General features: G+C 38.0%; 1 protein-coding gene across 8 annotated transcripts in view; it reads right to left on the reverse strand.

Annotated features, from left to right (window-relative positions):
- Cpeb3 (cytoplasmic polyadenylation element binding protein 3) overlaps window positions 1-14,946 on the reverse strand; it is a 206,331-nt gene that overhangs the window by 57,184 nt on the left and 134,201 nt on the right. For all 8 annotated transcript variants that reach the window (XM_058581085.1, XM_058581082.1, XM_058581084.1 and 5 more), the window contains 2 exons: window positions 14,317-14,435; window positions 357-471 (listed from right to left, as the gene is read on the reverse strand). In XM_058581085.1, the coding sequence (XP_058437068.1) occupies window positions 357-471; window positions 14,317-14,435 (234 nt within the window). The remainder of the gene's footprint in view (window positions 1-356; window positions 472-14,316; window positions 14,436-14,946) is intronic.

A 14,946-nucleotide genomic window follows, 5' to 3' on the forward strand; every position in this document is an offset into this window, starting at 1 on the left:
TGGACAGATTTCTGATGGGTGACTTCTTTTTCTGTCACACATAGCAATGCAAACTGTCATAAGAATGTTACCCTGCAAATATATACATATATATGTATTTTTATACATATATATATTTTAAACATAGTTAAATAGGAAACATGATGGTTTAATGAAATTCACCCTTGCACCATAAAAAAAATAAAGAATTTGGGGAGAAAATAATTGTGAAAAAATCAGCTCAGTGAAAAACAACATGACAGCCTTCTCTTGGAGATTGTATAGAGCTGACTGGAAACCTAGAACATTGTTAGGATGAAATACATTGGGGATTTTGTTGTTGGTTTTGTTGTTGTGGTGTTACTATTTCCACTCACCAGCTCGAAGGGGTCGTGGAACTCCCCCAACAAAGATAGTTTTTCTGGGGTCCAAAGGCTGAGAACCATCCATTACAAAGTCACTGTCACTTAGGTTCCATGGTCGAATTTGCACCTGAAAAAAAGTCGTTTACTTGGTCCTTACTTCATTTCCATCAACCCCAAATGAAAATAAGATGACTAAAGACAAACCCATATCTGTTTATTTTACAACATACAGGACCCAAACAAAATCCAGTTAATTAGTTAAGGTAATTTGCAGGAAGTGACTTTATGTAGAACGCTTGGGGAAGTTATTCAACATTCCAGACACATACCAGGAAACCTTCAGAAAACCATGGGTGATTTCTTTTTTTTTTTTTTTTTTTTTTGGTTTTTAAAGGCAGCCTTTTGGCAGGTTTTGGGTTTTGAACCAGATTCATTTTTAACATATCATAGTCTCTTTACAACCTGTCACAGTACACCATTTAGCTTTTTAAGAGCCCATTTAAAAGGAAGGGAACAGGTGTATTAGAAATATTTTCTAAGTATTATCTCTATGTCTGGCTTTTTAATTCTTATCAACCTCCCAAATTTAAAGTACTTATCTTTTAGCAACATGATTTAACTTAGATTAACACTCATCAAGTTAGCAAGGAATTATCAGAGATATCAAACATGAAGCATGTAGAGCGTCATCCAATTTTGATTAATTTACTTGATTTTGCTAAACAAGATTTACACAGTTCTTTTCTTTCTTTTTTCTTTTTCTTTCTTTTCTTTTTTTTTTTTTTTTTTGTTCTGGGGAATGAACCCAGGACCTTGCACATCCTAGGCAAGAGTTCTACCAATGAGATATACACTCAGCTATTTTTATTTTGAGATAGGGTCTCACTAAGTTGCCTCAAATTTGTGATTCAACCTAGCTGGGATAACAGGAGTGCATCACTGTGCTCAGCTTGCCAATTACACTTTCAAAATGCCTTGTATTCACTCTAAAACTGGCATTGCTCTTTGGAAACAGTCTATACATCCCTTAAGAAGCTAGTCAATTCACCCTCACCCAATATTTTGCTTTTTATGACATTTTTGCCCTTACCAGTCAGTCAGAAGCCACAAAAGCTTAATTTCTTCCTTAGACTGAAAACCTGGACCTGTCTGCAATTTTCTTAACATTCAAACATTTGTTCCATCTTTATTGCATGAAATGAAAAGAAAAAAATCCAGCTCTTTCCTTGTAAAATTTGGTGTTTGGCTAAATCATCATTCCCTTGATATTTACCACAAAGGCAGATTCACCAGCATTATAAAACATCACTTTAAATGTCTTCATAAGGACCCATTACTAATTTTTAATTAAAAACATGATAATTTCCTGGCACTACAAAAACAATTCCAATATCACAGATTAAAGGAAAAGAGTGTTATCTTTTTCTACAAAGAATCCCCTCTTCTTCTAGTCTTATTCTTAATAAAGCAGTTAAGCAACTTCGGGACCCAGTTAGGTGATTCCAATTACCTTATGCTAATTGAGATTTGTCATGGACTACCCCCCCTGCCTTTTTTTGAGACAAAGTCTTGATAAGTTGCCCAGGCTGATTTTGAACTTGTGGACTCAAGTGATCCTACTGCCCTAGCCTCCCAAGTAGCTGGGACTGTAAGAACACACCACTGTATTCAGCTGGTCATGGATCACTTTGTTTGGAAAATGAAAACAGCCAGGCATGGTGGTGTATGCCTTAATCCCAGTAGCTGAGGAGGCTAAAACAGGAAGATGGTGAGTTCAAAGCCAGCCTCAGCAAAAGCAAGGCTGCAAAGCAATTCAGTGAGACCCTGTCTCTAAATAAAATAAAAAATAGGGCTGGGGATGTGACTCAATGGTTGAGCATCCCTGAGTTCAGTCCCCATTACATCCCACCCCACAGCAAAAACAAACAAACAAACAAACAGTTGCTGTGGGGTATCCATAGTGATCTGTTTTCATTAATCAAACCATACTCTTTTGTAATAGCAATAGGTTGCCACTGTTCAAAGGAACCCTGCAGAAGATCTCACACCTTCCTGCTGAGAGCTCCATCACTGCCTTTTCTCCCCCCACACTCCCTCCCTCCACCCTCACTTCATCACATCACACACAACCTTTTCCTCTACCATATTCTTGGTATTACAGATTAGATAAAATACAGCAAGAGGGCTCAGGACACAGTGCTTATTAACCATAGTCACAAAACTTGTATTTCCCAGCTGCTACCAGAAAACTGTTGCTCAAAAGCTGGCACTTCTACAGAACTAGAAAAATGTCAGCACAGGCCAACATGAGCACCCTCTGTACACGCACTATGCAAAAGTAACAAGGTGGTACTTAAAAAGTACTTAAGACTTAAGAAGTTCCACTTACACTGGGGTTTCTCTCTGAAAAAGAATTTTTTTTTCATAAGGCATATTTCTCCATCTTCTTAGGTTTAGCTTTAGACCTCAGGGCCAGATACAAATGTCTCATCTGGACTTACTCTGTGGATATACTTTCTGATCCTGATTTTTATTTTATTTTTGCTGATTCTGGGAATTGAACCCAAGGCCTTGGACAGGCCAGACAAGAGCTCTACCACTGACCTACATTCCCAGCATGATCCTGATTTCTATGTCTATTTCTGTATTATAACATCATATACTTCATAAGCTGATACAAATATTCTATGAAAAGGCTAAGTATAAATAAAAGAACTGCTTTTCAATTATATTTTTTCTTCAATAATCATTTTTGAAAATGAATGAAGTTAGAACTTTGTCCTAATTCAATATAAATTTTCCCCAGCCACACAACTTTTATATACATAGGGACAGCTCTGTATGTGTATATGTTTGAAGTGACTCATCCAGTGTGTTGTCAAAGAGGCCCTACTCTACACAGTAAAAGACTCAGCATTCTGGGGACATGCAGAAATAGTGAAGAGTCCCCTAAATGAAGCTAACAGAATCCCAACAATCCTTCTTGGAGCAACCCAATCACATTTGTTTATAAAGGTGACTTTAGGAAGAGGTGCTGCTATATCATTTGGGAGGCACATACCCTTTGGCCATGCTATGTCATTACAACACAAGCTCAAAGTCTGTAGAATAAATGCACCATGTCACCAGGACACTGTTAGCAGACAGGCAGTGATACACTGAAGGAAACCTCTCCTGATGGAACCAGGCACTTCTGAGCTCCAGCAAGTAGCTACCTTTTATGAGAATGTTGTCCTTTTTCTTAAAGAGTGGCTATATTTTTATGTGAAACATCAAGATTCTAAAATGTTGGGAACTAATTCAATGGTTAAAAATCACTGTATAAGTGAAACAAAGTGCCAGATCTACCCTGTGGGTCCTGGTCTATGATCTTTGGCTTGAAAGGTTTAGTTATCTCATAGCTCACAATGCAATGTTCTCTTCCATAGCATTTATAAGAGAAAATACAAAAATAGTTTTTCTTTAGTTTCTTTTTTAAGTATGTATTCCTATGGAAGCTCTCCTGAGGACCTGGACACCTACTTTGGGCTGAATTCTGTATCTTCTCAAATTTTATCTTTTAAATCAGAAATCTGTTCTGTATAAGTGTTTATCTCCAAAGGTAAAATCTTTTTAGGAATAAAGCAAAATCAAACACAAAGCTTGCTGATATAAATATGTGAATTCATACCACATCGAGACTTTAATAACATCAGCCTTCAAAAAAATCTAAACAACTGTAACATAAATAAAATCAAGAGTTTTTAGTGAAAGTACTAATTTTCCTTTTCAAGGTTTCCCAAAATGCATTCTATGGAACACAGGTCCCTACTGTTGATATACCAGACAAGTAGTATTTGGGAAAAGTTACAGATTATCTTCTCCTTGGGAGTTTCACAGTATCCACTGACATATTTAAAAGACTCTGAGGAATTCTATAGGCAAGAAATATGTTCACTGTTTATCTCAGCATCTCAAAAGTTATTTCCATGGAACCTTTCTTTTTTGCATAACACCCACTAATATCTTTGTATAATATACTGCCCTGTTCTATTTTACCCTTAAGGTGGTTTATCAAAATACAACATATTAAGGCTCGGGATATAGTTCAGTTGGCAGAGTGCTTGCCTCACATGCACAAGATCCAGGGTTCAATCCCCAGCACCATTATGTATGTATGTGTGTGTGTGTGTGTGTGTGTGTATACATATTAAGGTAATGACTAACATAACAAAATGTTGCAGAAGCTTCACTCCTGCCTAGACCTTTTCCTCGCTTATTTCCTGCTATTGCTCTGAAAGGTTTGCTTTTATAGAAACTAACATTAAACACTTAAGAGTAAATTTAATATTAGTAAGTTTAAATTTTATCTGTTCAAAGAATTGAAAGTTTTCTGACTGAACTGCATTAAAATATGTTAGCAAACCAATTTGATGATTTTGTCGTAAATAAAGAATGAAATATCTAATAATAGATCTTTTTGAAAACTAAAGTTTCATCATACTTAAAACTAAAGGCCATTAATAGGGATAAGATTAGGCCAAGTGGTAGGAAAAAATATTAAGAAATGTAATGTGGGTCACTTCTTTAAACAGGTATACAAAAGCATTATTTGCTAAAAAAGATTTCAGTGAAAATTTACAAATATAAAAATATATTTTTATATTGTAAGTATAAAATTACAATATAAAAATATATTTTTGCTGGTGCAGTGGCACACTCCTCCTATAAACCTAGTGACTCAAGAGGCTGAGGCAGGAAAATAGCAAGTTTGAGGTCAGCCTCAGCAATTGAGAGAGACCCTCAGCAACTGAGTGAGACCCTATCTTAAAATAAAAAAATAAAAAATAAAAAGGACTGAGATTGTAGCTCAGTGGTAAAGTGCCCCTAGGTTCAGTCCCTAATTTAAAAGTGGGGAGCATTTTTGTTGTGTCTTTAATTATAGTATAAGAGAAAACACAGGTTTCATAACAGTTTTGTTTTGTTTTGTTTTGTTTTTTGTAGTACTGGGGATTGAACTCAGGGTCTTGCTCATAAAAGGCAAGTACTCTATCACTAAGCTACACCACCACCCCCACCCCCCCGCCAGCTCTTTTAATTCTATTTTTAGAGAGGCTCTGGCTAACTTGCCCAGGCTGACCTGAAACTTTCAATTCTCTGAGGTAGCTGGGATTATAGGGACGCACCACCATACCCAGTTTTAAGAGCACTTTTTAATCAAACCCCAGGGTTTGAAGTTTCTGAACATGACCTAGCCTCCCTATGGCTCTAGAATTCTCTCAGTGTAGACCACAATTTAGTATTTAGATGTTCATCCACCAATAAATAATGTCTTGAGATCATTTTGAACATCTCACCCTATATTTTATCCTTGTCTGGTAACCTCCTTAGGTTACAAAACGTTGCATCACATGAATATCCTACTGCATAGTGGCTTCATTTTCATCTGTCCATCTCAAAACAGGTCTAAAAAGCAACCAAACTATTCAAAGTACAATATAATACAATAGTACAGTCTGGTGGTCAGGTCAGAGAACTATTTGAGCCAACACTCCCTCCCCTGCCATTTATCCATTTGCTCTTTACCATAAAGCACATGACTCAGCTCAGATACCACCCCCAACTTATCCCTCTCCTCCCCATTTATTTATTTCCTTTTCCCTCTTTTTAGTACCCTTCAAACTCCTATTCAGGGTCTTCAGGAAAAAGTCACAAATTTTCTCTCCCTAATCTTACAATCCTTTCATTTTGCATGAAGCAGAAAAACAATACTGCAGAACCATCAGGACTGAGCACTGCTCTCTCCAACAAGCAGGAACATCCCTGCTCATCCCAATAGCCAGGATGAGTCAGCTAAACCCATGTCCACTGACATACAGCTATAACTGGTTAGTTGTCGTGGTAATGAACTCAGACCCATCCCCTACTGTCAGCAATTCTATTTTAAGCATCACATAACTCACTAAATGAGTAGAGTGCCCTAGCAGTATCAGAAATAAACTAGTTTGTGGTTTGTAACTCATATTTATCTCTTCCATAGTATAAGGAGTTTGTTTTATTATTAATCATCAAAACTAATAGCCACGGCAGCAAATTCGTGGTTTGGACTCTTCAAAGAATAATCATTAACCTGCTTTTTACCTCATAACCCCCTAATGAACAGATTAGCCAGTTTCTAGGAATTTAGATGCCATCTATCATTCTCAAGTGCTGCTTTCTTAACCAACAGAGAGAAAAAAGGAGAAGCCATCCCAGTATCTTCTGGGGGAAATAGAAAGGAACCTGGTAGGTGATCAAAGTTTTTGGTCTAGATAAGCATTCTGTATCCTAGGCAGCTCTTGACCTCAAGGCAAAAAGTTGTAACTCTGGCACTCAGACTATTCCTTAGATACAAGTAGTTCCCCCCAAGGACCTCATCAAAAGAGCCAGGATTCCTTTTAGATAGGCAGCCAAAAGTAACTCTGGGAAATTGTCTCATGTTCTAGGATACTCCAGATCTAACACATGCCTTAGGAAATTGTCCAGGTATAAAAACAAAACCCTTACTACCTGCACCAAGCTGCAGAGCCTACCTGATGGAAGGTTATACAGCTCCTCTGGGACCTTCAGCTACTGATGACCAATTCAAGCACAGCACTCTTTACACTGTTTCATAAGGGCACTTAGTATAGAAACAGAGCATGTATGCCAGGTGCTGTGGCACATGCCTGTAATCCCAGCAGCTTGGGAGGTTAATGCAGGAGGATCCCAAGTTGAAGGTTAGCCTCAGCAATTTAGCAGACTAGCTCAAAAAAAAAAAAAAAATTAAAAGGATTGGAGATACAACTCAGTGGCAAAGAGCTCTTGGGTTCAATCTCTTGTTATCCCCAAAATGTTATGTATATACTTGCACTGTGCTTGATTTAATAAAACTATCATCCATTAAATGCTATAGCCAGAAGACTCAAGTCAATACTTTCTCTGTAAAGGCTCTCCTGACTTATCTCAGAAACTTCTGACCACTCTCTCCATTGACCATTCCCCCACCACAACTACTCACTATAATACTGTGGCTCTGAGTACCTGTGGCTCCTTTTAGAGTCCTCTTAGACTGAGACCACATGGGTCCCAGTTGCCCATATAGTGCCCAACCCCTAGTAGATGCTCTTCGCAGGTTTGGTGAATGAACACAGGTTCATTCACCAAACATACTGGTACCTCATACTGGTACCTCAGGAACATTTCTAACAGCTGCCCTTCTACAGCTCCCAGATTACTTGTTCCATTGACAGCCACCTTCCAGAGGCATGGGAATATAGTGTGTTTGGTCACCAGTGGGTATCTTAGGGATTGGGCTTAATAAATGCAAATTTCTGATATCATTAGATGTCAAAATTACTTAGCATTCATCACCACTGCTGATTCTTTCACATTGCTTATAAAGCCTAACTATGATCCTGAAAGGGAGAAGAAACCACTAGCATTTTTGAGCATTTGTACGTGCATCATGTGCTAGGCATTTTTATATAGTTACACTTGAACCTCAACCCAAAAATTATCCACACTTGAGAGATAAGAGATCTAAGGATTGGAAGAGGGAAAACCTTTTGGGATTTCCAGTTTTATCAGACCCAAAGCCCATACAACCTCTTTCCATTATAATCATGCTATTCACCTGCAAGGTTTCCATCCTAGAGGCTACTGGCTGCTAGTAAAAGCATCCCCATGGTCTCAAAATGCAATTTTATTTATAAGTGATTAACTACTCTCTCCAAACTTATTCAACACATTAACAGTTTCTAGAGGGTACATGTCAGTGGTAGAGCATCTGCCTAGCATGCCCAAGGCCTTGGGTTCAATACTCAGCACTGACCAAAACCAGAAAATAAATGGCCAACAGATTCTTTTCTAGAACTACTAATAAAACCAGCAGTTAGAAAAGTTCCAGAAAAACAATTTAGCAATGAAAAGTATAGTCAGCTATTTTAACTTCCAGGTTCATGGCCTCAGGCACTCTTGTATTCCAGCCAGACCATTTTGTCTACATAAATGTGTATTTTCAGCTCCATGGTACTAGGACAAGGATGTTGTTACTGGCATGCTGATTACTGAAACTCTTGAGAGGAATGCACACATAAAAGTTCAGGTTACCTAAGTTTTTCCTGGAAAGAAGCCTATTCTTTGAATGAACTTCATGGAATAACCAATTCTAAAGAAATCTGTACAAATATCACCCCCAAAACAGGTACATAAAATGCTGGATTAAATGATATTACACAAATTTATATATTGTTAAGACTTCTCAGAACCTTAATATACTAATGTTTCCTAAATGTTTTCTGTCTATTGAACCTTTTATTAATGGAGAAAATGGATATAAAATGCACCAACTGCTCAATAAGTGACAATGATTATTGTTATGAGTAGACCTTTCATCTATAATCCTTTTGAGATACTTGTCAGATGGAACAAGTGTCCTTCGGAATACACTCTAATAAACACTAAATGATCCCTTAAGGGACAGCATTGGCTATGTGCTCACCAACTTCCATTCAGTACACTGGAACTGCAGTATCTTCTTGACCTTCCTGGAAAAGGAATATAGTTTCTAAAGTCTCAAACTCTAAGAAACTCTGGACCCTTTGCAAATTCAGAGACTAAGAGCCAAAAATAGGATTCATTATGAATTGGGAGGCATTTTTCTCATTTTAGAGCAGAAATTTCCTGCTTTGGAAAAATTCCTGTGATGGAAAATGCCCAAATGGTGAATTCAGACTAAGAATTCAAGGACCAAACAAATAAATAAAGAAGGTAAAAGATGCTGAAGATTTCATATGATACACATGATGATATGGCTTACCCATACATTCTAAGATAGACACACAAAGGCAGATTTAACCGGGCTAAGATAAAATTAACATTGTGTGTGAGGAGGCAGTAAGTAGAGAATGAAGTCTAAATAAAAATACCAGGAACAAAAAAGATACAAGCAACCAATCAAGGTTCTCTATAACTTAGACTCTATCTATTTTTTCCCCCCAATTTCTTTCTGTTCCCTTTCATACATTTGTGCTTCAACTAACTAACCTACACATCCTCCTTTAATATCACAAAAGTTCCCATTTCTTTTTTTTTTAAAGTTCCCATTTCTATGTTTATGCTGAGGCCTTTCCCTGAAATATTTATTCCCCATACATCTACCCTTATCCTGGCAATTCTGAATTATCATCCTTGAAGACCTAGTTCAAATGGCACTTCAGCTAGGAAGTTTTCTTTCATTCCTGTAGGTATAAATGAATTGTCCAAAGTCTACAATGTGTATCATCATATTTTCATTTTTGTCATTTTTATTAATTTAACAAATATTTGAGAATACATGCCAGGATCAGTAAATACTTTCTATATTTATATACATGTTTTATCTACCTGTTATACTATTATCTTTTTGAGCACAGATTCTTATGTTGGTTCATATCCGTTCTGACTCACAGTAACCAGTATTCTGCCTTAACCTCAGTAGTCACTCAAACATGGAAGGCACACTATTCAAAAAAGATGGCTCTATGTGGGGCTGGAGACAGCTATCATAATAGGTATGCTTCACTACAGACAGTGTAGTAATCCAGGAGGAAAGAGATGGCATTTAAGAGGGGTCTTAGAAATTAGGGTAGGCTTTAGAATTTGAGATAGTAGAAATATTTCATTTTGATTGAATATGGGGTTCAAAGAAAAGCAGAAAAAGGTAAGCTTAGAAAAATTTTAAAGATCAACTGGGAAGGTCTTAATTCCAAGCAAAAGGATCTAAATTGTTTTCATAACCAAGGAGGAATGATTAAAAGTGCTAGAGATCTCCCTGATGTATGTTTAAGTAGGAGCAAGAGAGACCAGAATAATAGATAGATTGGGCAAAATTAAAAACTGAAAAATTAAACCAGCCTCTATTTCCAGCTTCTTTACTTTATCCCCACTTTTTTCAACTTTTGTTTTTCAAGTTTTAGGTGGATGACTATGTTCCCTGAGCTATAAGCTAAAGAACTAACCTACATAAATACACTTCAATTCAGTAATCCAGTTTTTAAACATATAGCAAAATCAATCTGTCATATTTCATATAAATTGTGATTGTGCTTTAGATTGTGACAAGGAAGCAGAAAACTTCACTGATACTCCTTTCCAGGTGTTTGCCATCCCACATCTCTTATGGCAGTGTTCTAGCAGATAAGAATTATTAGCATCTCCTTTGCCTTCTTCTCAAGCTTACTCTTTTTCAGTTCTTATCTCTGCTAGATCTCTTGCTCTATCAGCTTGCTGTCCTGAACTTCAGGTTCATCTATTCATACATTCAAAAAGTAGAATCACCTTGATGAGAGGGAACACTCACACAAAGGCTGCTTTACTGGAAGCACACAGACACAGCTGTCTTCTGGGATGCCTGGGACACCTGTCCTATGGAACTTCTCTTACTTAAGGAGTGAAAAAAGTCACATACCTAGAAGTTTTGCAATAGCTCCCGTTCTTGCCAATTTCTCTTCCCATTCTTTGGGACCGAGAAGTCAATTAATCAGGCCCAAAATACAATTCCTTCTGCCATCTTTTAGGATCAGTCCTATAAATGGGAGAGTCTGAGTAGACTTCCATTTAATGGAAGATAATCATTGACCAAAAATATCTCCCCAATATAACCTAAAGTTCATCAATTTGGGATTCATTTGAGTTAAAAAACAAACAAAACAACAACAATAAAAACAAACAAACAAACATGACTCTGGACAAGATAAGTTAGAAGGGACTTTGCAATCAGCTTCTACATTAGGGAAACAATCTAACTGATCTGACCCACTTGAAGAGAATGGGAGTGTGATTTGAGGGGAAAGGGTAAGGGAGAAGGACAAAGTATAGAAAATCTTTAGGCCATTTTGGAACATGTTGTGTTTCCAATGAAAAACTCCAAGGAGGGTAAGAATGAGGGCACTGGGATCCTGGAAGCTAGCAAATGAAGGCTAGCCAAGCCAAGATAAAGGAATAATAAAGAGCCATAGCTCAAAAAGTTTAGTGAATGAGCTACAAAGGTTGAATTTTCCTTGGAAATTTCCAATAGCTTTCTCCAAGGTCCTCATGTACTCCTAAAGGTTCAACCCAGCTCTCACTTTCTGTGGGACCATTCACAAAAAAGTGGAATGTACCACAACCTATTTCACCAAATGAGGCTTGGAGTGGTGGATATAGAGCTAATGCCAAGAACGGGATATCAAATATGATACCAAAAGAGCTGGAACCAAAAATGGGATTTAGTTTGTTAAAATGACAGGTGTCTAGAGATGTTTTTTCCCATCCTAAATTTTCTTCAAACTATTTATGGTGGAAATTCTGAGTATGCCTGGGTCTAAGAAATATGTGATTGGCAATCCACCATTGAGATTCACCAAGCTCCAATAAAACTATTTCAATTGAGCTCAGAAAATGAAAAATGCAGTAAGGCAGAGTTTTGCAGACACACAAACAATGAAAGTTAGTTTCCCCACAAACATTTCCAAAACAGATAATTAAACTAATTATCTTCAAAAGTTTTTTAAACTAAGGGTAACACATGTGTTTAGAGTGAAAATACCCATTATAGCTTGCTCCCTGCTCAAGATAGTCCTGTCCACATGAGAGATTGTAAGGTACATTGTTCTCCTTCCCCTAGAGAGCCAGTGACATGACTCATCCAAGGTCTATAAGCCTTGCCTGCTCATTTCCAATTTCTTCACCTCAATTTAATAGCTTCTTCCCTACTGTAAACATAATTACCTCAATGTACACCTGTACACCTTTGTCTTTTTTAATATAAAAATATATTTCTAATCCTCTCCTAATTGCACATGACCAATTCTATCTTAACCCTTCCTATTTCATTCCCACTACCCTTCCACCAGTGGCAAAAACTCTTTGGAGGTTGATTATTTACCTCTCAGACATTTGACCCTATCGAATTTGGCACACAAATTACTCAAAAGAAAAAGAAGTTATTTTGGCTTTATTATTTATTCAGATGAAATATTGCACACTCCATTCTGTCATTCCTCACATCTCCCACATCACATACAATCCCTCCAGACTGTTTAAAGAGCAAAGATAACAAAGGTTCTCTACTCTTTTCCCCACCTGCTGTTTCCCCACCTGTATAGCTACCCTATCCAACACAGTCATTGTTGTTATCCAAAAATCTGGCAATGGTCCCAGAATTTGAAAATTACAGTGGCACTTTCCCACTGGCTAAAATCCTTGTTTCTTTTTCAGCATTAATCACTCTTTTATAACTCAATATCCCCATTCTTCAGCAATTCCCTCTTCTGCTTTATATGCTGCACTCTCCCCTTTATAGGTGACCAACTCTCAATATCATTGTTTCACAACCATTTGTAAACCCTGCTCTTTTCAAAAGATGTAGCTGGACTCTAACCTTGGTCTCCTGAATCACAGAGCATGATATAGGACTGATAACAATAGCCAATTACATCTGCACAAGTACCTGACCTTAACCAAATGTTTTCACATTCATTCTCCTCTTATTCGAGTCTCTCAATAATCCAGAGAAGAATGAATGTTCTTTGCCGAAGTCTGGATGGGCACAAAATAACTGGGCCACCACACCGCCTTGTAGATTCAAACAGCAATTCTTTATTCCCGAACTCTCACTGGCACTCTACACGCACGTTCTGGGAAAATTCACCTCCACCAGGCTCTGCGTACCAAATACTCTCAGAACCCCGCGAGAACTCCACAGGAACTCCAGGAGCGGGAGTCTGAGGCAGCAGGATATGCCCTATTCCCAGCAGGATCCACCCTAAACCCGGATCCACCCTAATCCCTGAGCAGGGTCACCTTTCAACCAAAACTCTCAAACATTCATGCAATGTCACTGCAAATGACCTGGGTCCAAGGCAAGCCCATTTCCACAATGGAGAGTCCTCCCTCTAAGCAACATTGGGTAGGCTGACAAGGAAATTGCCATGTGTCATTCCTACTTGGCTATGGCTCTCAGCAGTTCTTCCTATTTACTACCTGAGGAAACTACAATTCAGCAAGGATCAGATGACTATTCTGAGCCAAGAGATATTTAAATGACAGAGTCAAGAGTCAAACTGGGAACTTCAAGGTCAAACCCCAACTCTTTCCCCAGACACATGTCTCAGAATATACTGACCTGTCAAAGCAAGCCCTATATCTTTGATGCAAGTTTACAGTGATAATGTAGCTTCATCCTCTTGCCTACTCTGTATCACCATTTTTACTCTATTTCCTATGCTAGCACCAGTCCTTGACCCCACCCTGCCCTTTCAACTTCCCATGGATCTGCTAATTAAACCAAGCTCTTTTCTTCTGATTTGAACATAGTCCTATTCTTTCTCTACTAGTACCTTTTTCACCTAATGATTTACTCACACTGTGGCTCAAGAGCCACAATCTCTTAACCACAAATTCTGTATAAGTACACACTAATTTATAGTTTCAGCTCCATAATCTCCATCCTCTCTCTCTCTTGCCCTGTTGAAATCCTCTAGCTTAGAGTGTAAGCTCCTGCCCAGAAAGCTCATTTTGCCAGCTATGGGTATCATTCCACACAAAGCCATACATTCAAAGGCTCATAACATTAACAATTATGATATTTTTAAAACAAATTACTTCTGTCCTTGATCTGAAATAATGACAGAAACCAACTACAAAGACCACTAAGAACATCATTTTTATTCTGATTCAGAGTTTCTTTAAATAGGAATTTGTTTATCAGAGCTGTAAAGTAGATGACAAGGGAACATATTTTTCTGTGTGGTCCCAAAAGTATAACATGAAATTTGGAACAATTTGTTATTAGCTTCCCATCACCAGCAATAGTCCAGCTCTATTGCACAGCAAGGTCAACCCAGGTAAGAGAATTGCAGTTACTAGCATTCCTGATATAAGGAGGAGGTGGTCAGTTATTCCAATTGCATACATGCTCTGGAAAAGCACCAGGTGGCTGCATATTACTTACAGGTTTGTCCTTGATGGTGGGACTTGACACACACAGGTACAGTTTCCCATCTTCTTCTAGGCAGGCATCTATCAAGGCTTGTACTGAGCTCTCCTCCTGGAAGAGCAGAAACGCATAGCCTTGGGGAGAACAAAAACAAAAGGACAGGGAGGAATCAGTAAATTAAACTCAAAGTACCTGTCTGTTGCTTCATTTTGACAAATTTTTACTAAAATTTAAGACATTCAAGTGGGACGACAAAGAGACTTGAGACCCCCATGTGCCAGGCACTATGCTAGGTGTGCATGACATTACCTTGCTTAAACATCCCTGACTGAGCTAGCTGGGTGCTCCAACATTACCTTTTACTCAGGGGAGCAAGCTCAGAACACCTCTATGGAATTTCTTCTAACTAGGTCTCATCATGATTAATGAGGGCAGGTAGATTCACCCTGGGCATGAACCACAACTAGCAGCCAGGAAATAAGCATCACTTGCCTCCAATTTCCACCAAGCTATACGATACAACTGGGATGAGCCTTGAAAATATTATGCTAACTGAAAGAAGCCAGACCAAAATATCATATCCAGAATAGGTAAATTAAGACAAATAATAGATTAGTGGTATCTGTAACTGGAGGGCTGGAGGGA

Source organism: Marmota monax, unplaced genomic scaffold (assembly GCF_021218885.2).
Source record: "Marmota monax isolate L192 unplaced genomic scaffold, Marmota_monax_Labrador192_F-V1.1 WCK01_AAM20220418_F8-fsc00004, whole genome shotgun sequence".
NCBI classification, from domain to species: domain Eukaryota; kingdom Metazoa; phylum Chordata; class Mammalia; order Rodentia; family Sciuridae; genus Marmota; species Marmota monax.